General features: G+C 37.4%; 1 protein-coding gene across 1 annotated transcript in view; it reads right to left on the reverse strand.

Moving 5' to 3' along the window:
* Positions 1 to 460: 460 nt before the first annotated feature.
* Positions 461 to 27,404, reverse strand: part of vstm2a (V-set and transmembrane domain containing 2A) — a 28,082-nt gene continuing 1,138 nt past the window's right edge. The window contains exons 2-5 of the mRNA XM_017704214.2: positions 27,156 to 27,325; positions 8,596 to 8,646; positions 7,919 to 8,252; positions 461 to 1,437 (exon numbers count right to left, since the gene is read on the reverse strand). Of these exons, the coding sequence (XP_017559703.1) occupies positions 1,361 to 1,437; positions 7,919 to 8,252; positions 8,596 to 8,646; positions 27,156 to 27,325 (632 nt within the window). The 3' untranslated portion in view covers positions 461 to 1,360. The remainder of the gene's footprint in view (positions 1,438 to 7,918; positions 8,253 to 8,595; positions 8,647 to 27,155; positions 27,326 to 27,404) is intronic.

A 27,404-nucleotide genomic window follows, 5' to 3' on the forward strand; every position in this document is an offset into this window, starting at 1 on the left:
TTGACTGATTTTGACATTAATCTTGGTGACTATTCTTTTCAGTGGTTCAGTGTACATAAATATCTATTTGGTATCTTTTTTGTTTTTAAATACTGGCTCTGGTGTTTTAGTTACAGAAACATAGTGTGCAAGTCGTGCATCTAATAAATCTAACATTAGATTAGAAAAAAAAAATCAGAATCTGACTAGACAGTGAAAATTCTATGATCAAATGTAATGGGTTTTGAAGTAGGAGGTCACATTGTCAGGACTTTGTGGAAATGAGGATATGCTCAGAAGATCAAACAGAAGCACCAAACCACACTGAAGGTGGTGGAAATAAGAGAAAATAACAGTTCTCACTGTGCTTAAGAGTCTCTAGTCTGGTATGATTGTAAGAGATTTCGAGGGCAGCAAAAGCTGACTTGAGCATTTCCTATTACATCTTCTCTCCTTGCTGAACAAATCACCTCTCATGGAATGAAGGAGGAGGTCGCTATTTATTGAGTCCTTAAATGGCAATGCAGTGTGCAATTTAGTCCTCAGTAGGCTAATTAGTACATGTCCTGGCATTGTTTCTTAGACATGCTAAGTAGGCACGGTTATGGCACATGACATGGGGAAATAGTTTTGTTGTCCTCGAATACACAACAACACTAACAGAGCGATAACAGAAATAAGCTCACATTTATTATGCAAAACTAAAAATCAAATCAAAAAACCCTACAACAACAAAGAATGGCATGTGCATTTTAGCAAGAAGGACAATCTGCATCAAATAAAGTCAGGAAACCTCAAAGCAGATTAAACAGCTTAGAACATCACACAGTTAAGCAGAACTCCATTACTTATCCAGCCACAATATTTACTTAAATGCCAGTGCTGTTATGTTCATGTTTTCTTCAGTGTCCTTGCACACATAGTATTCCAGAATGACTGCAAGCTGTACAGAGTCCAAGAAGGTTTAAAATCAAATCCTTATATATGCATCTGTATGTATATATTTATATATTACACAAATATAAATTCTTCCCGAACTTTAGAGCATGTCATATTAAATTCACAGCTAGATATAAACAGGAAAAGAATACAACAAAATTGATAATAGTATATGGGTGAAATTTAGCCCATAATTCTTTGCGTCCATGTTGTGTTTTTATCATCCGGAGCACGAAGCACATGTCCAAAAAGACTTGAGTCTTATCCTCCAAGGCTTTTGAAAAAGAGTGATTCTGGTGAAGAGAATAATAACATTTTGGGTGCAAATATTGGTTTCATGTAAGGGACAACTGTGCCATCCACTCCATGGAAAGAGCAAGTGATATATTTTTTTCTTCTATTGGCTTAAAGAGCAGTAGAACTGGAAAAAAAGAGTCACCCACTATAGCAAAGCTCCCCTCACGCAGCCACTAGCAAAAAGCAGGATAGCAAGTCCATAGCTCGTAGCTATCCTGGTACCTGGGGAAGAAATTACAGCCGCATCAATATCTTTAAGCTGACAGAGGCAAACAGCAAACAATGAATCATGGGCATCAATTACATGCAAGCTAGCAGTCATCGCTTATCATAGACAACATGGATTTTTGCCAGTTTTAGGTCTTGTTACAGCTACTGCTATAAATTTAACACAATAAATAAACATCTTGTGGGAACCCAGAGAGAGTTCGATACTCATACATATCTGACTTATGGTATGCACTCAAGGTGCCACAGAGTGATGCCCCTGAAGAGCCACTGTTGGTCTCCCGTAGAAACATCTCTGAAAAAGGAATTTGTGAGTAAAGGTTTAAAGAATCTTCACATGCACTGCTTTTATGGTTCTTCAAGGTTTCTTTAGTAAAGGTGATAGTAATAAGTGGAACCGTGAACAATTGGAATGCATACCTTTTCTTTTTTTTTTTTTTTTTGCATTGTTAAGTATTAAGTATAAGTAAATTAAATATATATTTATATTGATTTTTTGCATTAAGTATTAAATATAAGTAAATTAAATATATATTTATATTGATTTTTTGCATTGTTAAGTATTAAATATAAGTAAATTAAATATATATTTAGATTGATTTTTTGCATTGTTAAGTATTAGATATAAGTAAATGAAATATATATGTATATATATATATATTTATAAATAAATATATATATATATTTTGCATTGTTAAGTATTACATATAAGTAAATTAAATATATATGTATATATATATATATTTATAAATATATATATATATATTTTGCATTGTTAAGTATTACATATAAGCTTAAAAAATAGATATAGCCAAAGGGAAAAAGGAGTCGATGCTGTGGTGCAATGAAAAGAGACAGAGCGTTGGACATAAGAGGAATAAAACATAGAAGACATAAAGAATAAAAGGGAAAAAAAATAATGGACAATAAATATTTGGTTTATTTCTTGCATTCTCAACCTATAGGCTACTTTTTCAAGGATTAGTGATTCTAATTTATTAAAGGTTTCCATTTCCCTACATTTGGCACATTGATTTGTCAGCCTGACTTCCACTCAGTTCCTTGCGTCAGATATCTTTTTTTGATGATGATGATGATGATGATTATGATGATGATGATTATTATTAAAATTAATATATTTATTCTCATTTCAGTAAGCGAGCAAGTTTGATCATTGTAAAGCATTATACAACTAATACTAATATATAACATATTTCATTTTTATTCATATTTTGTACAAACTTAGTAAACAGCCAAAACAGTACACATATTAGGTTAAATAAAAATACGACGACAGCAGCCAGTTTACATACACACATTTGCTGCTCTCAAAATGACTTTCTGGTTTATTAATTCAGTTGGGGGTGCTAAATTACTGTGCTTGCATTGAAACCTCCCCATATTTTGCACATTTTTAAATAAATACCCCAAAGTGCATATTCATTAAGGCACAATGGACAGCATGTGCTATTCTGCTCATTTGAGATTTGAGAGAATCTTCTGCAGACCCTGTTAGTGGATCCACTTGCACATTTTTGTGGATATTGTCAAGTTTTTAAAGCATTTGCAAGTCAGGGCTTCAGATGCTGCACTTACAAAAATGTTTTAGCAAAGAGCTATCCGTTGAGTGATTTTGAGTACTGAAAGTGGTTCCTCTTTGGCAGCACTCCAGGCAATACTTTGCTACACCTTTCTTTTTAAGATTGTGGAGAGATACTGTACAGTTCTATGCAAAAGTTTGAATGGCCTGGTCAAATCACGTTAGTTGATATTGTCTTCTTCTGAGAATAGACTTAAATATGAGATTTTTCTGCTTATTTTAGTGGACAGTATCTATTTATTTGCTGGGAAAAAAACTAAAACTAAGTATAAAATGTGCTGTAACCTTTGCACAGGACACTGTTTTATTTTTCCCAATATGTTTAACCCCTTAAAATCCCAGGCTTATTACATACCAAGGTTTATCATTCACTACAGAGATTTTATTGCAAACTGCCTGAGCTATTAGGTTATAGACTTGTGTAATAAGAAGGGCCTTTGCCTTTTAAGGGGCTAAAGCAACAAATAGCAATGCATTAAAATGTGCAGAAGTGTGTTCAGTGTAGAGGACGTGCACCGATTTTCATCTTGAAAATCAATAAAACGCCATTTGGGCAGATAATCATGGAAAATCATGAGGCAAAATAAGTTTCTGACACTTCTGTTCACAGGGTGAGAACATAAGGAAGAGCGCACCTCAAATAAATGTAAAAGCCTTTCACTCCTCTTAGGAGGCCTCGCAAGGCAAAAATCAAATGTCCATTAAACTGACACGAATAGGGATTTATGTAAATCCCTACCACTGACCTGACCTGTCAAGATGCTGTCTTTACCTAAACGATTTCGGAATCCATTCACTACATGCAGAGAGAGCCGCTACTGAAAAACCTGCCAGTAAGCACATGGGTTAGGATCTCATCTATCTGAGCGTCTAGCAATGCTGATAGTGCTGTAGTGGAAGGGCTTCATCTGACCTCGTCAGCACATCACGCTGAAAAACGTGTGGTTCATTTTTAAGATTTTTGTTTATTTTTTATTTTTTTGGAGCTCTAACCTTACTTTATGACAACTGCGAAGACAGGCAATCTCCATTTAAATTGTCATTCCTGTTTCATAAAAGGAAGTGACACTTGTGTCATGAAGCAGGTTAGTGAACGGGACACCCTTTCATTTTATGTCAGCTAAGCCAAGCCAATTCCTCTTACTTACCAACAGAAAATTACAGTTCTGTGTTTTTCATTCATTTTTATGTATCGTCTGCATTGTTTAGCTGTCACGACGTGCAACACAACCTACATTTTCTCAGTGCCTCAATTTTGAGCCTGCATACTTTCCAAGGGTGATAACTGAATGTGCAAGAGTCGCCACCACATTACATCCCTGCATGCATGGCAGCAGGAGGGCTTAGTGGGAAAACTGGGGAAACGTACTTGGATTTGCCGAATGAGTAATTGTTCTACGGAAGTATGTTCGCACTGTTTTTTCAACACATTGTGTAAGGAGGTGATTTATGAATGATCATGAAATTTTTACATAGGAGGGAGTGAATTAATAGATTTTTTTAATGGGACTCATAAACTGGAGCAACCAGCCATGAATTTGCATTGGAAGAATCATCGCGTGAAGAATAGGCAATTAAATTCATGCATTTATTAAGGTAGAAAGCTTGTTGACTAAGAATGAGGCTGGGTTCTCTTTGGGCAATGGGCACTCTAATTTTTGATCTTTGTTTTTGCAGTTATTTATTCGCATTTTTTGCTCCTTGTTTTGAACAGTGGAATTAAAATAGGTGGCCTAAAAACATCAAAGCAGATCTCATAAACTTGTTACATACCTGTAAAAAAAAAAACTAAAGAAGAGAAAGTGAGAGGTAGAGAAGAAAGAGAGGGAGAGGGAGAGGGAGAGTGAAGAGGCTGTATATTTAGCCATAAAACCCCTAATAACAAGGCAACATTGAGGAAATGGAAAATGAAATTTTCAGTAAATCACTGTGACATTTATGGGATTCTTCCTTCAGACCAAGCGCAGCGGTTCTTTGAGAGGAAAGGTGTCTGGGGAGTCTCTCTCTCCGCCAAGTTCAATATCAGGAAAGAGAGGAGGAGAGGAAGAGGAAGAAAAAAAGAGCGCGAGAGATGGAGGCTCACGACCCTCTGCTCCTCCCTGCCAGATTTCATTTAGCCCGCAGTGATCAAGTGAACAGGAGCATCGTGGAGGAGACGCAATTGCACTGGGCTCAAGCTTCTCTTTGTCTCCTCCTCCTCCTCCTCCTCCTCCTCCTCTTTGTGGAGAATAATTAATCATTCCTGCGGGCTGTTTTTACGTGGGGCTGAAATGGTCTCAGAGCCCACCGATTACACACTGCATCTATACATATATAACCAGCTCTGTCCAATTAACTATAAGGAGAGGTGGGAGTCGTGTCAGAATGTCATGATCTGTAATTAGAGCTCACTGATCTTACAGATGGCTTTACCATCGAGTTGTAGTTGGGTAAGAGTGCTTAAGGTACTTCAGCTCAAGAAACTAAAGTGAGTGGTAATTATGAATGTGATCTCTGTGTTTGTTTCATTATTGTTGTCATGTTTAATTTTACCCATATAAGTAATGTATGCTTTCAAATACTGTTTTGAATGCACAGGCCTGTCAAATTGTATTCTGTACAGCCTAATGTCTGTCTGTCTGTCTCTCTTTCTCTGTTTTTGAGAGAGTATGTATGTGTGAGACAGCACAGGGCTCGTCTGCTATTCCCCCTTGGGACCAAATGGGCTATCAGCTATTCTGTCGATGCAGAACTTCAGCCCATGTTAGAGCAGAGTTCGAAATACCCAGCTGTCCCTGGGAACATACAAATCACCTCGACTCTAGCTGCCTACTGACACGTACCGCTGAAACACATAACATTTGAATCTAAACCGCTTCGTCGGTTCCAATATGGATCAAGATGTTGCTTTTGTTTGGTTCTTAAGGTTCATTTGAGGACATTCCCTCTGACAGCTCTCCTCTAATCACATCCTAATGCACCGTAAGGTTTATCCAGTCATTATTTTTTAAAAGACTGTCAAAACTTGCCTAATGAAAAAGGCCTCCAGCAACTCACTTTTACATTATGGCCTTCTTTTGGGAATCCAAATGTTGAGGCAAACAAGTTTCTAAAAGATTGTAATAGATTTACTATTTAGAACAGCATTATAAGCCTTATGCAATGCTGCGTTTATTGAATTGATGAGTAGAGTTCTGGCTTTTACTGGCAGCAGAAATGGCCCTGTAAAGTCCTTTACAGGCACTCCTATAAATTCCTTTATGAGTTCTGCTGCCGTTCATATAAAGCTTATTACAAAACCTATTAAATTTCAAAAGTTACTTTCAGAATTTGACTTCTAAATCTTGTAACTAATGCAATCTGTCATGGTAGCTTCAGTTAAAAGCTTTCATGGTGAATCACTAGTTCTGAGTTTACTCCTGTATATCACTTATTCACTCAAGCTGTGTATGAATAAAATAAAGACCAGTGGACAGTCTTTCTTTTAAAGCATTATTAGTAACCTAAATTGATTATATATTTCATAAAGTAATGCCTGTGTGAGAACTGTTGCAACATGATTGGAATTGTTCTACTGTGTTCTACACATCCTACATTTTGTGTGTGTGTTGTATGTGTGTGTGTGTGTGTGAGTGTGTGTGTTTGTGTGTGTGTTTAATTTTTTCCCTGCTTATAACATTTATGCTGTTCTATGTACCAAAACAAATTCATTTTTCATGAACATTTTCCAACCTGTCTTCATCCCTTATCATTACACAAGCTAACTTTGTTGCATATACTATAATATATGTAAATATGGTCTGTTCTGAATGTCTGCCCTGTATTGTGCTTCATTTAAAAAGTTGTCTAGGAAGAAACACCCCATGTAACTTCAGTGTGAGGGGGCAGGGCTAAACTGCTGTAGGCTAAATAGACATATGTAACAAAAACAGTGAATTTAAAAAAAGCGGGTTTTGCAGCTCAGTTTCAATGCTGGAAACTGGACTGGAGAATGAATGATACATTTTGATTTTGAAACTTTAACAATGTTTACAATGTTTTAATTCCAAAAATATCAGGAACATTCAGTTTTCCATGATGGAAGCTTTTTTAATGCAATTTCTTTATCACCCTTTTCCACTGAATTAGTGGCCAATGTTGAGCGATGATGTGTTCCATGGGATTTTAGTTGCTTGGCTTTGCTGTGTCAGTGGTGGAGCTGGTGTTGAGCTGAAGGCAAAAGCAAAGCTATCCTCACTCCAAAGAAGAGTATCTTGTCCTGTGAAATTGTCTTATTTCTAGTCAATCTAATATTTCCTATTTTGAGATATTTGTGCATTTACAAGATTACCAAGCTTATTTCTCAACATTTTTACTTAAGTAATTTTCTCAAGTAAATTATCTCACTATATTGGCAAATAATTTTGCTAGTTTTAAGCACATTTCTTAAAACACAGAAAATCATCTGCCAATATTGTGAGATAAATGTACTTAATAAAACTAATTACACCAAAAAAAACCCAACTACAATGTTTGAAAATAAATTTAATCTTAAAATAAGCGTACAGCAATCTCAACAGAAGAAATATTAGATATATTGACTAGATTTAAGATAATGTTATTTGACAAGATATTATATTTTGCAGTGCAAGACAGAATTACACTTGTAGAAATTGCAACTCTAGATTTCAGCAAAATAGTAATATTCTCTTTATCAGCTTTCACAGCTTTTTGGTACAAAATAAAAAATCTTTCACATGCTTGTGAAATACTACATGAACTTCATGTTTTCTGTGACAGTGTGCCTTATAGATTCAAAGATCAATAATATCTGTAGAAGTGAAACAGATACAAATGCCATTCTAACAACATACACACGAACACACAAACCCAAGCTGAAAAGCTGGCCACTCTTACCTGACCCTGCGCTGTGTTTGACTGTTTTTGACTGTGAAGACTGGGAGGTAGAGGTGGACTGGGAGCGCTGGTCTGAACTCATGCCGTTGCTGTCTTGGCCCAAAGCTGAGTTGCTCTTACGGGGTTTCTTATCCGTCAGGTGCAGGGGCGACGTCTTCTTGACGAGTCCTCTGCGGGCTGTGGCATTGACCTTCAGATAGGCCTGGGCTTTGTACTCCTTCAGTTCTCCATAGTTGGCATCGGTGACTCGGCACTCATACAGCCCCTCGTCACTCTTGCTCACCCGTGAGATTTGTAGTTTGTGGGAAATGTCATTGCCTTGGACCTTGACTGTCTGTGGATGAAATGGAGGACAAGGTTTAAGTAACGTTTAGTCTGTCACTTGCTCACAGTGTTTTGGCCTTTCATTTTACATGGATGTGAGAAAATAACTATTGGACTTCTAATATTGAGGCAGCCAGTCCGTGACTTTAGTGTAAAATGCTGTCTGCCCGAAGGTGGTAAACACCACAGAACATCAAGATTGTATTGGATAGATGTGAATAAAGCCTTCTGTAGGGAAAATGGAGCGTTCTTTTTCCCTCCAACAACATCGAAACACAAATCTACACAAAACATTCAATGTCATAACAAGAAGATTGGGGGTAAAAGGTCTGAAAAACCGTAAGCATACTTACACTTATTTTAGTTCCTTCATCATCAGGGTCAGGCTCTGGTATCAGCTCCATCTAGAATGCAAGAGAAGCATCAAAAGCATGAAAGACTGCCTTCAGGTTTTCATCACTTTAAAAGTTCAGCCCCCTTTATCTTGGATAACTATAGCCTGGAATTCTCACTTGCAAGCCCACTCAGCCTGTAAATATTTTAAAGACTCTAGAACTTATTATATTTTTTTGTTGTTCAAAGGAGAGGAATTCACTTTTTAAGAGGCATTTCTTACTTGACATCTAAAGGGAATGTTATTGGTTCGTTAAAACAATCACAGGAATAGATGGTACCGTACAAGCCATTTTCTGTCGGTTTAAGTTTAAAATCTTCAGACAATAAGCTAAATAAGTACAATATATGACAAAGCTCCTGGCAGCTGTTAATAGATAGATGTTGACCTTGTACTAGAAAGCTGTAGGTTTAAATGTCTTTGCTTTAATCTCAAGGGAACAATGTAGAAAATACAGTAAATAAAAAAATAATAGGTTCATTGGTCCATCTTCACATGAGCCCAAAAATCCCAAACTTGACTAAGCTATAAAGCTGACATTGATTTTAGTGGACACTGAAATGAATGCCACATGGATTGCTGCCCAGGGAGGTCTTGCTGACTCCGGACTTGAACCAGGCTACAGTGGTTTTTAGTGCAAGGGGATAAAATGGACATCTTTCAAATGCAGTGCTATTAGATTCTCCGTGTTTTAAAACAAGAGCTGAAAAGGTAAAGAGAGGAGGACTTTTGTGAAATGACTTGCAGTGAACTTTATTCGGTAGTCAGCTTTTGAAGGCTGGGCAAGAAAGAGAATTGACAATAGAGCAAGTACAGCTAACAGCATTTATATAAAAGTTAGGCACCTAAGAGGCTACATCATATACTGCAAGAAGTACAAAAAAATCCTGAGTCTTATTCTATCCCACTTCCTCTTAAGTGGTGTACTTTATCTCCATTAGCTCCATGGAACTTACCATCAAGTTGCATGCTATAAAATGCCGCTCATTTAAACCAGGCCTCCAATAGCTGCCCACTCTGTACAAATACAATTAACCTGATTGTGATCTAATGAATTTCCAATTGCAATCCTCCCAGCATTCCATTGGGAGTTCAACACACTGCTATTAGCCTCTGTTGTGCTGGTGTGGAAAAAGGACCCTCTGGTATCCGAAAGGCATATCTGATTGTTTTACTTCATGCATGTAACATATTATGCCATGTGATATATCTGATGAAAATTGTAGGTGAAACAAATACATTTTGTCAGACTTGAGAAATGAAATATAATTTTAAGTTTCAAATAATGATACCAACTTGCTCATGACTGAACCAACATTCAAATTCATCTCTACTCATGGAGCCACCACACCTGAGTTTTTACGTTTTTGCTGGACCATTTCTGATCATTTCCTCTTCACAATACACTCCTTTCAGAACACCCTGTCATTCTTCGTGCTCAGTAAAATTGACTTCTTGTAAAAGGTGCCCCTGTGATTATTTTGCATAATGCATGAGGCTCTAGGGTCTCTGCTCTAAATTAATGTCAAAGAAGGAGAATGGAATCATTTATGATAAAATATAGACATAACTCCCATGAATGGCCACGGTCATGTAGCATATGCACTTCATTTCCATGAAATTTTGCTTTCCACTCCATCCATCTTTAATATAGTTTTGAATCCTTTTATTTATTTTAGCAAGAATAAAAAGCAAACAAGGGCATGACTGGATGCAACGGTGGATGTTAAGCTATAAGCATTGCATCGCTTTCCCAATATCTGTTGGATATGTTGCTCTTTTCTTTTTAAAGCTGGCTGAAGTTCAGTATATTCTTCTATTGCTGCACTTTGCCCTGTGCATGAGGAAAAGAACACAGATGCATTGTAATGGCAGTGCCAGGGGCTCAGCAAACCCTAGACCAGATGAAATGCAGCAGAAGCAGCACACAGCCGTTGCTTGAGTAGACATATGCTAAACATACTCCTCTTCTCTCTTAACGACCTTAGGGCTCTGTGTAATGAAACAAACGTGTGTGCATCTGCAAAAATTCACAACACAAGCTCAACTAATGCAAGACGAGCAAGCTCTGGACTTGCACTTTTGAGACCAGGGAGATAATAGCTAATTAAGTTCTTTCATGCACTTAAGCAGTTTTTTCCAAGTAATCACACATCAAGATGTACGGTTAATGACAATTATCTGGGCTGATTGCACTACAATTATCTCTCGTGATCAGCGTCGTACTGCTAGGCTGGTTTGTCAATGCAGTACTCACCTTAATATGTTTAGATTTGTTGTGGTTTAGATTCTGTTGTCTTAATGGAGAATATTAACCCAGAAAAGCTCTCCTAATTATATTTTAAAGATGCTACATTAATTACCCTTTTAAAACCATGGCCTGTCTCGCATCCAGAAAGTCTGGTCCAAAGCTGCTTGCTGCTGCCGCGTTCTGTTGTGTTCACTTGTTAAATATGTTCAGAATTGTCCCAAATGATCTGCAAATAATAGGGTGGATTCAAAGGCCAGGTACAGCTCTGAAGTATTCCACCATTGTCAATATTTTATGCTTACTTTCACCATCTGTAATCTCCCCAGTTGCATGCTTTCAGTTTTTAGTAGGTCTTCAAACTCTTTTTTTATAGTCAATCCTTCTTCAAACTCTTTTTTATAGTCAGTCCTTGCTGCCAAGACATCCATGGTGCACTGGAAGAGGTATAACTCAGAGTTCAGTCTCTGAACATAATGAATGTTGTTAGATGGCAGATGTAACCACAGTATTGTCAAGGGGTACGCTGTGTTCTACACAAAGAACAATTCTGTGATGTGCTGATGTATTGTTGGATCATGTGAGGCAGTATACAAACTAACTCATCACATCAAGAAAGCTTGTTGAAGCTCAGAGAAATAGTGTTGATTATGGCTGGACCATGAAACCTTAAACTGCGTGCATTATGAATTTCAAATCAAGGCCATAAGAAAGGAAGATAGAGAGAGGTTTACATTTATTGATGTAAATGACTTAGAGCAAAGTAGAGGGCGAAGATATATAGAACAAAGGAACAGCTGTCGCATACATTATAAGTCCAAAAGTATGTAGACACCTGCTCATCTGTTTCTTCCAATACCAAGGGTATAAAAGAGACTCCACAGTTCAACTCCACTGCAGTAACATCCTCTACTCTTGACCGCTTTTTACTAGATATTGGAAAACTTCCAATAGGTTTTGATTGCATTCTGCCACAAGAGCATTAGTGAGGTCAGGTACTGATACTGGATGATTGGTTCTAGATCACAAATGTCAGTACAACTCCTTCTCTGGAGTGGTTCATCACCGCATAGAAGGCAGTTCCACTGCTTCACAGTGCAATGCTACGGCATGGTGACCATACATTAAGGTCCAGAATGTCCCATTGTATTGGTAGTGCTTGTCTATGGAGATTATACAAGCTGTAAATGTCTGTGTCAGTAGTGGATGCACCATAAAGTAGTTGATTGCAATAAAGACTGCCTGAATACTTCTGAACATCTGAAATGCCTGGTTGAATTTAATGAGCCATGCAGATACAACTCTGTATGAATACAGGGAAATAATGATGGCAGTTTTGATACCATGAGTGTTAGAAAGTATTGCCTTAAGTAGGATTAGGCTTCATAGGAAATTAGTGTTAGAGTTAAAACTGCATAATAAAATCACCCAAATTTAGTTGAACAATCTGCTGCATCAAAAGAAACTGTTTTTTATTCTTTTAACTTGATAATGTATGAACGTTTATGTGCTGCATTATTGAAAAGGTAGGCCTCGCTTTTGGTTTGATCCTAAATGCAATTGACGCTTCATAAACAATAGAGAGTTCACAGGGAAAGGAGAAGCACGAATGTTTCTCCACTCATTTTTTTGGATGACTATTATAAGGACATGATTCATCCAAAAGAATTTCAATAGAGTAACATTCACTTTGAGTAGCAGTAAAAGAACGTTCTTAAAAAATACTTTTAGGACACACTTTATTTAGATGATCCCCTGTAGATGATCAACAGATACTTAATCATCAACAACTTTTTAGGATACTCACTTGAGTATCAACAACATTATTTTTAGGGTTAGGTTAAGGAGTAAGTGTAGGCTTTGCCATGAGGTTAAGGTTAGCGTTAGGTTTAGGGTAAAGAAAATCTTCCACACTCAACTTCAAGTTCAGTTGCATTTAACAAATATTTAGTTCAATGTTACTTAAAGATACTGGGCATCAACAAAGCATCTTGATTGAGCTATCCAAATAGTGTTAAGCACCAATACAACATTGGATCAGTGTTGAAATTTGACAGTGAATGTAGAAACACTGTTGAAATGCAGTTCTACTTAGAAGTTTTCAAAGTACTTGCTCAAAGCATCTCAATGATTCCAATCCATGTGCCAAATGCAATTCATAGTTTTTTTATTTTTTAATTTTTCTCTAAATAAAGCAAGCACATATCAAGCTAGCTTCCTAGCTGAATTAATCTCATGTGTGTAGTGGGAAGATGTAGGCTTTCTGAGCTGGCAGAATCAAGAACAAGTTGTGCCATGTGTTGCATGAATACCAGAGGTATCAAAAGTGTGGGCAGTAGGGTGACAAGTAGTGAAACTCTGCCAAAATTATATTCACATCACTATTTGAAATGGATCAACTTTGTGACCTACAACATATACGTTTTCAGCAAGTTACATAACTATTGCAAAATCATTGGGCAAATTCTTTTTAATTCTGTCAAATATCTGTTAATGTGTAATGTTGCTTACTAGTTACTACACGTTGCTAGCAGGCATTAGTGCACCCCACACTGGGTACAGTGTTAGTCCTACATGAGGTCGTTTAAGATCAGCAGATGAGGCTCAGTATGGTGAGGGAGACACCTCATATGATTGATAGCCTCAGCCTTGAACTAGACATCCTGTCTGCCCATGACTGACAGCCTGAAATGAATTATTTCACTCAGATTCTGAGTGGTTTCGGTCTACATCCTTCCCTCCAGCATGGTCAGTTTTTTTTTTTTTTCCTTTCTCTATCAGTTTTTTTGTGGCAGTATATATGTCTTCACTGATCCCTGACCTCACTGTCTGGTCTGCAAAAGCAAGTCAATATGACACAGGGCAGGGTTTCTGTAGGCCTTTGTAAAGACAAGCTGAGTCTTTTAAATATACTTTTTTCAGGTGCTGTTCAATGCAAAGTGTTTGAATTTGAATACAATCCCTGCAATTTGACTCAAACACAATGAATTGCATGGAATTCAGTCACTTGTGAATTGCATCAAAAAGGTATCAATCTTTGTAATCTAAAAAATTAGGAAATTTAGTGAAGACACTTTGCATAAACTAATTCTGCTACAGCATGATAAAATATGTGCCTGTAAGATAAAAGCAAACAGTTGTTTTAGAGGATCCATATAATGGACAATCAAATCAAGTTTTGCTTATTCCCCAGTCTATACAGTTCACATATAGAAACTAAACTTCAAAAACAGGCTGTTTTGATTTGTTTTTGTTTTGTAATGAAAGCCAGTGATAACAGCCAATTCAGCCTATAGCAGTTTAGCTCCACCCACTTGAAGTTGAAAGAAGTGTCTTGACATTGAATAAGACAAAATACGAGGCTGTCAATCAGAATCAGGTGGTTATTCACACACAGCCTGTTTAATTCTAAAGGATGAAGATTGACTGTTATTATTATGACTGTATTTGGTTCATAAAACCACATACATATAAACAGAAGTGGCCCCTAGGGAACAAAAACAGAACACAAGGAAAATCGAGGATATGTGCCTTTTAAAACCATGTATATTTAACAAAAAATAAATAATATAATAATTCTACACATGCAAAAGTATACCGTTTCATGTATTTTGAGGCTCTGTAGTTTGCCTGCAAGCTTTTTAGCTTGTTCCTGCGGAGCATACTTATCAAACTATAGTCCTAGAGTTATGTTTGGAGTTTTTCTGTAATGTGTCTGGTTCAAATCAAGACATGCCTTGATTACTGAAAAAGCTGAATCAGTTGTGCCACACTAAGTTACGATGATGTGGCTCTCTGGATTTGTAGTTGTGGAAATCTGGGCTCAGCATTGCTGAGCTACTGACAACAGAGTCTGAAATCAAACACTCTTTCAAAAAGGAATAGGTTTACCTGTGATTAACTTTTCATTACATGCCTTATTCATGAATACAGAATCATCCTGTGGAAGGACAACAATGCTTCAAGCCAAGGAGTTCTGGCACTTGATATGACTTCTTTCATACACCTAAAAAAGGTTTGAGTCTGCAAGCTTCAAAGTGTTGCTTGTTTAAATCATTCAGAGTCCCTTACTTTCATAATCACTGTATTGCAATGGTGATAGAACTTAATCAATGCCAAAAGGGCCAGTCCAGTAATGTCCTGTCATGTTTGCATGGTTGCATCCGAGACTTGTCACTAATTTATGTCTGATTTTAAAAGACAGAGGAAAATCTACAGTAAGCCACAGTAAGTTACCCAAGTGTTACTAAACCAAGCAGAGTATATAATTAGATACACTTCTGATATCTCTGCCTGTTTTTTGCAATCTTCCCTCAAATGGATATTCAAGAGGGAGAGAAACCCATATTCCAAATAATCCATATTTCCTTCCACATGGTGTATAAAGTGCATGGTTAGGCTTGTGAACTGGTTTCATATAGAAATATGTAAATGTTTTATTTTTATTTAAAAATGTATTTAAAATCTGGTTAAAACAGACATTGGGGGGGGGGGGGGGGGGTGTAAAAGGAAAATAAGTGAAAAACAGGAATTCCCAAAACAAGAGTTATTAAAAGTTAAAGAGAAAATGGGACTCCTAACAACTGTACAAGACCTGTTAGTCCACCAAATCTGTCCCCATCTGATAAACAGTACTTAAAACTTTCATCTTTGAGAGAAAGGAGAAAACCAAGCTCTGCTTTACTTGGAGCAATGGACGATCCAACCCAGAGTCCAGATGTCAGCAACACTGAATGTGTTTGGGAATACTTGGATTGTAAAAAACAGAAAATGCAATCAATTTCTAAGACTAAACTTCCAAGACTGGAGGTGTAGAAAATGTCCCTGCAGGTTTCTTTCAAAAAACTGAAAGTAAGTCTTATGAGAATAATGAAAGCTATAATAAAGGCAAATTACACAATAACTACTGAAACATTGATATTATGTTTACTTGTTTAGGCTTCAATGCAATTCCTGTTATAATTTCTCCCTGGTGCTGAATGACAAATAACATGTATGTAAGGACTCTTTTGAATGAAAATGAAAGAACTTGCACAGTACCGTACATTACACATGGACAGAATGCATTTGCTTTACCCCTGAAACTACCACAGAAGGTTTAATATACCAGGCCTTCACTGTCTGTGCAAACACACGTTTTATAGCCTTGTAATGCAACAAAGTGTTCACATCATGGAAGGTTTGTTGAACCAACTGCCAGTGTACAAACATAAAGATTGTCTTCAAGAACGGACAGAACCTTGAACTACCAGAACACTAGTTGATGTTTCGTACAAGGTATATAACTGAAAGAAAAACTGCATTACATTTTTCTGCAGTGCCAGAGTATCTAGAGGTCATTGTGACTGACAGCTAAGTTGTCAACATGATTGAATAAAAGCTCTCTGTAGTACAGCCTTCACATTTATTTTACTAACTAGTCATTTCTGTTCTTTTTCATGAAGTCTAGTGACTGGGAAAAGAATGGGGAGATGATGAGAACTGTTCATTTATATATGTAATACAAGTTTGTGTATATCCCAGTTATTTTTCTCTGCTCTGCATGTGGTGGGACTATTCATTACATTTTGTTCATGGCACTGAAGCATATTACATAAGTACGAAAAGCTTATCAATGATCATCAACACAGCTGTTCCAAACCCACAGATATACACAATGCATTTAATCAGTGCTCAACGACTGCCACTCAATACAATAAGCTTTTCCTAACCTCCATAAATGACTTTCTCACAATGAAGCACAGTGGCACTTAGAGCTCCAGATCGACGTCCTTAATCAAAACAGTGTGGCAGTTCCATCTGAGCAGGATGTGTCAACCGGAGCCCTCTTGAGTGACTGCATTTCATTTGGTGGCAGGAATGAAAGGAGATAAGCCCGTTGGCAGACCAGAGGGCAGAAGGCTAAACCCAGAAGGGGGTCAAAGTCATCCCACACATCAAGCGAACCCGTCTGTATTTAATCTAATCTGCCACTTTTATGTGTGGGCACTCATCTCCTTTACGGCCGCAGGCAGCCGTCCACAGGCTTCTGTTCCAAAGAGTCACAACTGGCTCCTAATTCATCCCTTTATGGAAGAGGGCTGAGGGCTACTCAGATACAGAATATGTGTTATGGTGGAGCACAGGAAACCGAGGTCGCGCATCGTTCTCCAGGGTGGTCTCAGTATATAAGGATGCAGTGATGTAGGAATGAGAATAACAATGAAATATTACCTATTTTGTGATCCTTATAAAATGAAACTCAAAACCTTTTCCAGCTAAATAAGTCTTTAGTGAATGCTTTTGGAATCAGAGATATTGAATGTAATGGAAGCTTTTTTTATTTAATTATACCGCTGTGAATTTTTGTCAGGCATAGTCTTGCTTACTTGGGTTGTGCATTGTTGCCTTCCGTGGGCAGTCTAGCTAGTTGCTGGCTTTATTCATATTCATGAGCTTACACTGTGAGTCTGAAATTCTATAGAGAGAAAAGTCTTTCATCACACTGGCTCTGGTGATATTTGGGTCAATGACAAATTAGTCGTTCAAATTATAATTAAAAAAACATGTTATTTCAATGAATATGATTGGCGTTTTTCTCTGTAAGACCCTTTTTACAGATTTTACAATGTTATAAATTGATTTTTTGAAAAGAATGATCAATTTTACCACCCAGAAAATGGGGTCAGACATTATATATGTTACAGCAGTGGTAAATACCTTTAAAAAACCTATATTTTTATTAAACTATAAATTAGCTTTTGACCTTGACCTTAAATTTATAAATGCATTCTTTGAAATTAATTAACATTTTTAGAATAGTTTTGCACCATGAAGGTCACTTGGGGTCTTTATTAGGCACTGCTCTGCCCAAAAATGTCCTTTGTTCACTCTGGAAAAAGATGATGCTTCAAGGGTTCCTTAGTAAAGAACGTGGTTCTGTATAGAATCATGAACACACCTTTGCATGGATAAAGAGTTCTTTGCATCATGACAGGGTTCTTCAGAGTGATGGAAAATGGGCATGAATGTGCTATAGACAGTTCTCTATAGAACCATTTTCAAAAGGTTCTATACAAAACCATCTGCAGCACATTCTCCATCAATCTGAACTATTGAAAACTATTTCATGATGACCCTTTAATCATGCAAAGGGTTCTTTGAGTGTTCAAGGATCTATATAAAACATTTATTAACTAAAGAACCCTTTAAACTTGCAAAGGGTTCTTTGAGTGTTCATGGATCTATATAAAACACTATTTTAAAGAACCCTTGAAGCACCATATTTTTAAGAATGTTGTCAGTTGTGGAAATTTGAGGAAATCAGAATTTATAAGCAAACCTTTTTTAATGAGCTGAATATTTTTACTAAATAATTTTGTTTATTTTGCAACAAGTTTTGAATTTAGTGGTTTCAGACATAAAGCCATACCAAAATGTTTTATTTATTTAGATTTTATATGGATTTTATATAGATCCTATATTATAAATTTCCCATTTTAATAGTGCACTCAATCTGCATGTACAGTTGGACAGTAACACCACCTGATATGTTTAGATTTTGGTAAGCATAAATGCCTGAAATATTGAAATATATTCATGTAGAGGATGTATTGTTGGATGATGTGGTAGGATGTATGCATTTATTTTATTATTTAATAAGAAAATATAACAGTGGTGAAAAAGAGATTAAAAATTTGACACAACGTAATCAATGTGTGAAGGTTCAGAACAATTTTGTCTTATTCTTCGGGCTTACAAAAAAAAATTGTCTGAAGCAATGCAATATAACTCAAAGTTGAATTTAATCAAGTTGGCACCTCAAACGGTCCTTCACAGCGGACACGGGCACACACATTTGCACCTGTGGCAAGAGCAGTTCCAGACATGTTCTTGCAGGGGCTGGGATGGATCAAATGTGAGTCATTCACTAATTGGATGCCCTCGTGCCAAGTGTCTTCAAAGAGAACAACTTTTGTTTTGATCTAGTAAATTGAATTGGACTATGCTGCTGGCATCTTCACTGCATACTGAATGCTCACTGAATCCCCCCCCCCTCAATCCTTCTGCCCACTCAATCTCCCTCTCTCTTTCTCTTGCTCGTCACAAGGCCATGAGTGTTACGCAAAGATCTACTCTGTGGAGCCACCAAATTATCTTTCACCCAAAGTCAGGGTTTATTGGGTGTCTTCCTATAAACACGACAGACAATAAAACCGGGATGGACAAAGCCTTCCCAGAGAATCATGTTCTTGAGAACCATGGTAATTCAGTCCTGCATGTGCACTCAGTTAACACAGCAGAGTTATATTGATGCTTAATGACCTCTTTTGGAGAAAAATGGACTCCTCAGCCATGAACTATGAGCATCTCTCTGTGATTGCATCTAAGACAAAGCTTATCCCTTTAGCAAACACCCCCTACACACCACATTATAAAGATATCTGTGAAGACACCATTCCACACAAGTCAGGGTCTCTGGCAGCACAGTAAGGTCAATCTACAAGTACTAGCTCAGACTAAGATCTAGTTCCATTACCAGCTAAATATGTTGATACTTCAACCACATTTACCAGAATAACACTTTATGACAACGGTTTAATTACTGTTCTGTTATATGAGAATCTGAGGCAGATGGTAATAGTTCTATGCTGTTGTGTAGATCAGAAGAGCTGCCCTATTTCCTGATGACAGAGCTTCATTTGTATTGGGCGCCATGTTGTCAGTGAAAATGACGCTTTAATGTCAGTGCTCTTTTTGACGCGCAGACATGCACCAGCATGTGTTTGACAAGCAGAACAAACATTTGCTCTGTCATGCTGGCACAGTCTCTGATTACTAAGGCCAAACGTCATGACATTTATGAGGTGGATGAAATGCCTCATCATTTACATTAATTTTGAGCGACAAAACCCAAACAGTCACGCAAAAATGCATGTAGAAATGCAGAAATATATATATATATTTTTTTTTAAAAATAGAGTCAACATGAATCATGGGATGATGGTATTTAAACCACTATGCTAATAAACCATCTCTGGCACCTACACTACAGTCACATGCAAATGTCGGAGAACTGACCAGGTCAAGTGACACGTTTTGTTGATTTTCCTCCTTTTGTTGATTAAACTCCTCTCATCCTCTACAGTTAATAAACTAAAACATGGCATTTTTCTGCCAGAGCACCATTTCTGTTTATTGCTGAATTTAACATATTGGGAAAAATTAAAGTGCAATAAAATGTGCATTTGGGATTTGCACGTATTTCCATTTTGCAGCTTGCACTTATAAAATCAATAAAACGTCATTTAACCAGGGGCGCCCAAACTTTTGCATACGACTGTATAAAAACTGTAACAAAAGGAGTTTGTGCCCTTTTGCTGTAGCAACAACTTCTACCCTTCTGGGAAGGCTTTACACTAAATGTGGGAACATTACTGTGAGGATTTGATGGCATTCAGTTGCAAGAGCATTAGTGAGGTCAGTTACTGATGTTGGATTACTGATTTCTGGATCACAAATGCCACTCGAACTCTAGTGCTCTACAAATAGGAAGAACACAGTTCCACTGCTCCACAGCCCAATGCTGGGGAGTTTATACCCCTCTAGCAGACACTTGGCATTGTGAGTGGTGACCTTAGGCTCATGTGCAGCTGCTCCAGAGCATCCCATTCTATTGACAATGCTTTTCTATTGAGATTACACAAGCTGTGTGTATAACTAAATACATGTATCAGCAATAGGTATACTAGCTGAATTTACTAATGGGTCTGCATACTTTGTAACATATAGTGTATATGAGAAAGCTGTAATATCCTAATAAGCCAAGAACTGCAGCGCTAAGGAACAAACAATATTTTCAAGTATCTTTAAAGCATTTATTTAAGACATTGTAAACATAAGAGTTGTTCTTTTACACATCATATCACATATTATATTTTAAACTGCAATATAGTTATTCTCTACTGCTCAGCCTACCCACATGGGGTGGGTTGTAATTATTTCATTACTGTTTATCACGTATATTGTTGCTCCCCCAAATGTTTCAAATAAGTAATTCTGAAATGATATACACTAAAAATGGAACAATGGCAGCTTACTGTCTTTTTGTTGTTCCTGCACTTCTTTTTTCTTCAAAGCCATATCATAAACTATATGTGTGCAAATCACATCTCCCTCCAAGAGCAATCCATAGTTCACATTCTATTAACAGCCATTTTCAAAGACCATGACATCCATTCCATTACAAATGTCCACCGGGAACAAAAAACTCTCCAAGTATTTATAACTAATGGAAAACTGAACTTGAGCCAATACCAACGCCTCCCGTTCCTGTAGTCATAAACTCTCTGGTGGGCTGTGCATATTGTATGTATGAATATCACTGAGTTCAAATAATATTGTAATAGTTGTGTGTAGAATATAAAGCCGGAGCATACAGTAGGGGAGTGCCAATTAGCAGCCCTGTCTATTCTTTGTTTTGTGTATATATTTGTGAATTGGACTGGCTGACAAAGTTTCTTTTGTACTCTGCTTTACTGAATGCAGTCAATGAATGAATACTATCATCCCTGCAACTCCTTGAACAGTGAGTTGTTTTTTTTTACTCTCATAAAAACTAAATTTTAGTTTCATAGCAGTTACCAAATTATTCATAGTAGTTACAGAATAATGAACCTTAAAAATTGTTCACTGAAAATCAGGTTAGCTTTGTATCATAGTGTTAACAACTGTAAAATTATACATGTATATTCTCTATTCAATTTCTGCTTTTCTCATTTATCAGAGGCTTAAATGAGGAAAAAGGCATTTTTGACTGCAGACAAAAACATTTTAATGGCCATAAAAGCTGTTAGTCATTTGAATCACTACAATGTTGTCAGTGAAACCAATGGAGGGCAGAAACAGATCTTCTAGTGTATAGTTTCTATTATAGTGCTCTGGACTGCAATTATAGAAGAAGGAACTGGACCTAGATCAGCATTAAAAGACCATTTCTATCCAGACCCAATACCCATCCACAGGTAACAGAACGATCAGTGTAACGTCACGCTGATTGTCAATGTGTCTTCTTAATGAGAAGCTGGTCGATGGGAGCAGTTATCAGAGCCAAGCGCTTTCATTGAGCTCCCATCCTTATTGTCTTCAGCTGTCTGGTGGAGGGAACTTGCTAGAAAATTGGGCAGTGACTAGGCTGAAAGAGAAAGCCAGAGAGATGGATGTTGTATTTGTCTGTGATTGTGAATGGCCACTACTTTAGTAAATAGGGAATATTAAAATGTCATTTTCAATAATTTTCCATTATGTAACTTGCATCCTCAGCTTGAGGCCTATACAGCGCTCCTTTCTGCGGCAAAACCCAACAGCAAGATAAAGCAGTATATGGCAAAATGGCTAACACCTTTTTACAATGCCACCCCCATGTAGCACTACAGATTATTTTCACAGCATATCTTTGTGCCTGCGAAGCTTCAGTCTGATTACATTTGTGTTACATGAAAGATACTAACTGTGGCAGCATTCCCTGCACTTAACTCCTTTTAAAATTCAATTTGGCCATTTTCCATATCCTTTAGTTACAGATAATTCCCAGTATGGCAGATCTCCTCCTAGCTGCAATACAGAGCTAAGGTTTATAAAACCTGCCAAAGCCTCCTTGTTAATGACCGACCGACAAAATGGCACCATCAAGTGTTGTTAGAGCATGCTCTGAGGGCAATTGCGCAACTCTATAGATGCCCAGTTGGATGGTGTGTCATTTGTCTTGCTCTTTCCAAGAATGACCCTGCTTTGTTGCCCATTTGGCAACATGGAGGATTTGAACCTGAATCTCATTGCCTTGACACAGCTGGGACAATAAGCCTAAGGCTCATCTTTGCACTTTTATGCACAGCTTTTTTCAGGTACACCACTCAACAACACTCTAACCCATTAAAACCTACCTTCCTTATGAAGTACCTTTCATAAGGGTCTGCCCTGCAGGATCTAATAACTTACCAACTGGCCAGGATTTCCCAACACTGAGGAATCAGACAAAGCATTGTCTACTGATAACAAATAATCTTAAGGCAGGATTTACGATGCACTTGTTGCTACAATGCTTTTGGGAAAATCACTCCTTATCTATAATGTAAGGCTCCTGCTGTATAATCTTCCTATGTGAGTAGTGCCCAAATGGCATGTTCACATTAATGTGTCATTCAGTCAGCCTGGGCTTGCTCCTGTTGTGTGGTCGGCCTTAATGCAAATAACATGCATATCATGAATGCACTAATGGGTCTTCCCTGTGCTTTGAATTTACTTCATTTAAATATGTTCATCAGTTCCGCATAATTAAAACATCATAACACTTTATTTTGATAGTCCACTGTAGATGCTTTGAAGACGCCAAGTCTACCTGTAGACTAATGTAACTAAACTTGACCCTAACCTAACCCTAACCTTGTGGCAAAACCTACACTTATTCCTAAACCTAAGCCTAACCTTAATGTTGTTGATAACCAACTGAGTTTCACCAGTAAGTTTGGTAATAATATAAGTATGTGTAGATTATCTATGGGGGACCATCCAAATAAAGTGTAACCAAAATACATTACATCAACACAACTGTTGCCAACAGTAATGGAGCTGATGTAGTGTATTTCATTAATGTGGAACCAACATGCACATTCAAATCAAGCAAATTCAAAGTAACATCAACTTGCTATATCAAAATAATGACTTAAGTTGTTTAAATTTTATCTTCACATCTCTAATTACTGTATATTATATAATTATCTTCTTCTCAAAAGTTGCACTTACTTCATTAAAATAATTGGTTGTTTTTTCAAAATGTTATCATTTTGACATAATAAGTTAGTTTTCTCAAAATAGTGACTTCCTTTCTTTATGTTCCTTTTCAACATAGTAAGTCATTATTTTGAGATGCTGGGTCTATTATAAGCCCTATTATTTCAAAATTGTAGGTCGAATGTTTTACATGCTGCAGAATGATTAGCCTCTATGAATGTAAAACAATAAAGAAAAAACAGAAAATTAACTCTTTAAATAAATACTGCTTAAAAATTGAGATGAACCCTCTGATGCCATATTATGCACAGCATTCTTTCAGAAGGGTGAAAACTAAATGTGGCCTCTTGAGACAGAAATATTATCAAGTTATGTTAGAACAAGATTCCCTTTGAACATACACGAATAATCTTAGGGGTGGAGTTTTTATATCCTGTAGCAGTTAAAATGAACTTAGCACTAAGATGCTTTTGGGAAGCTGAGCTCCACTGGTTGGATCTTTGTTATTTACATTCTTTTTTGTTCTCTCTACAATGGTAATAACAGCTATGAACCGCATTCCATGTAAATTGGAACCAATGAAATGATAAGGAACTGAATAAAATGACAAAAAAACTGAAAAAGAAGCTGCAATTGATGGTTGTGGAAGGTTCAGGGAAAAGAGTAGTAAACAGAATCCCACTCTGAAGAGGGGTGAGTGCTTAACTTCATGGTTAGAACGACTAATGTGCATATTTCTTCATTTAAAGTTATTAATAGCACTGAGAGGTCAGAGGGATCTCCGCTTCTATTTCTCACATAGCGTGTTCAGCAGCAGTACGGATGTGATAAATCGATGCCTGGAGATTCTGGGTACATGGATGAGATCCATTATGCATTATGCTGTGACACAATGACGCCGGGTCTGCAGTCCGCCTCGCCTTTTCCCACTGTGCTCAACAGAAATTCATATTCGCATAGTCTTAATGGGTACCCTTCAGAGGTGAGTGCTTTCGGTGTAACGTATCAGAGCCCATTTGCAATAGTCACCCATCTTATTACACTGACTTGTCGAGGATGTCTTTTTATAGGATATCTCTTCAATCCTTGTTTTTCGTCAGACCCCCCAGTTCACCAGGGACCCAGCTGCCTGTCATCTGAAGCGTGCTACTCTGAAAAGAATGAGTTTCAATGAACGACGCCACACGCTGCACAGCAGCCATTGTCATTCCACATCCGAAATTGATAGAAGCTGTGGATCAAAGGCTTGGCAATATGTGCATGATGAGTGACAACAATAGTGCAGTAATAGTGGTATTAAACCCCAGCAGATTTGTCTAGGAGGCTGGGAAGGGCCTTCTTCACCTCATTGTGCAGACTGGATGAAGAAAAACACATCAAAGGAGGGATGTCTACATTTAATGTCAACGATGACAAACTGCCAAATGCCTCTAAATGTATACCAATTGACTGAACGCTTAACGGAATCAGGTGGTGGTAGTATAACTGTAGTGCAACTGATGGCAATTTCTCCTGTGATAAAGCACGGCCTTTGATGACTTACAGAAATGTCATAACAGGCTACGGCATTCGCTGAGCGTGCTTATGCAGGATTGTGACTAGGTTAAGTATCTCCTCGCTCGGGAAAGATGCAAGCCATGACTCAGTCTCAGACATGATGTGGCATAATTCTGACAACAGATTCAAATTCGCTTTATTTATAAACATGCAACATGTCACACGCTACTCTCCTCGTGTGTCTAGTCTTCCTGCTCCGTTGTCATGGATGTGTCAGAAGCGGCTTCTTTAAAAACACAAAGATTCGGATAGTCAGACACAAACTTGCTGTCATTCAGTCAATGCCATCACTAATAAGCGTGCTCGGAGCCTAAGATGCCATCTCCAGATATGCCTCAGTCCAACAACCTGTCCTTCAAAATGAGACCAGTTGCCTCAGAGCGAGTGTGTCACAGCAATTCTCAAGACCAGGCAAGTCTTAAATCTAGTGAGAACCATGGAGGTTGAATCACACTGACATTTGTCATTTGTACAACAAAACAGCTTTGATAGAGCTTCAAAGCAGCTAAATATACGGGTTCATGTATTTAAAAACCTTATATCTCCGTTTTTTCTTATATCTCCATTACATTATTTGAAAGCAGCTGTTACCTTTTTCATTATGTTAAAATGTATTTATTTTGCATGTATTTAATTTCCATTCAAACATTAGGTGGAAGCTATTTGTTTTTTCAGGGGATATCCGATATAAGACAGTACACTTGGAAGAGAAAATGGGGCTCCTATCAACTGCGCAACACCTTGTAGGCCATCAAACTGTCACCATGACATAAACAGCACTTAAAGCTTTCATCTTTGAGGGAGAGGAGAAAATCAAGCTCCACTGTTGCTTCAGCTCTGAACACATCCACAGGTGTTTCTGTCCATCCTCCCACTGTGAGAAGACAACTCAACACTAGTCTGAAAGGATGTATAGCTGCTAAGAGGCCAATGTTGAGAAAAGGAAATAAACAGGAAAAGAAAAAAAGAAAACAATCAATCAAACAATGAAGCTGTTTCTCAAAACAATGGACTGACCAAACCTGAGTCCAGACCTCAACATCACTGAATGTGTTTGGTATTATGTGGATTGTGAGAAGCAAAAAAATTCAACCAACTTCCCTGCAAAATATATTTAAATAGTCTAGCAGATTTCTTTTTTACTGAAGGTACGTCTCCCAAAAAATGGAAGTTATACAAAAGGCAAAGAGTGGACAAACTACATAACATGCAGTTTTATCTAATTCTGTGCAAGCCTTTGTTATTTAACAGTGCAAGTCCTGTTAAATAACAGTTTTCTGTTTTTTTTATTTTTTTTATTCTGATGTTGAAAAGTGAATCATTTGTGCTTTTTGTATTTGTACTTCTGATGGGAATTTGAAGTGTGTGTGTGTGTGTGTGTGTGTGTGTGTGTGTGTGTGTGCGTGTGTGTGTGTGCGCGTGTCCTATTTTTTTTCTTATCAAAAAAGTAATTGTGTATAATAGCAGTACAGAATGCAACAGACTGGCAGGCACTGGCAAACAGAAAAACAGGACACGATGAGACATGGTTCAACAGTCAAGATTGTTCATACAGTTAAAAGCCTTTCTGCACCACAGCTCTGAAAGTGCCATTCTGGCATTCTAGAAACCTCACGCCAAACAAATCAGACAATTACTGCAATCAGCAGTATTAGATATTACCACATATACATTATTTAAAGAAGAAATTTGTTATATATTTTATATATATATATATATATATATATATATATATATATATATATATATATATATATATATATATATATAAATGAGAAAATGACGTTTGTAAATGACGTTCATCTCCCTCCTTTTATTCCAATTGTCCAGTTTTTGGGGAACATCCTTATCACTGCTATACTGAATTTTGTATGCTGGGTTATGGGCAGGAACAGACCACCATAAGCACAGCTCTGTGCGTAGCTCCTTATTGAAAACGCAATTACCTCCGTCTCCTCCTCATCCTCCTCGCTCGTGCTCGGTTCCTCGGGAGCTCGTATGAACCACCACTGAATCTCCAAGTAAACAGAAGATGTCCCACTTTGAAAGGCACAAGCCATTTCAATGTTCTGTCCCTCTCTCGCAGTAATGTTGGAAGGCAGATCCGTAAACTTTCCTGCAAAGCAGAGGTGGGCGTTAAATTACCTTCCATCAAATAATGTGGAGCACAAACTACAGTTGACCTGCTGTTGCGC

Source organism: Pygocentrus nattereri, chromosome 3 (assembly GCF_015220715.1).
Source record: "Pygocentrus nattereri isolate fPygNat1 chromosome 3, fPygNat1.pri, whole genome shotgun sequence".
NCBI lineage: Eukaryota > Metazoa > Chordata > Actinopteri > Characiformes > Serrasalmidae > Pygocentrus > Pygocentrus nattereri.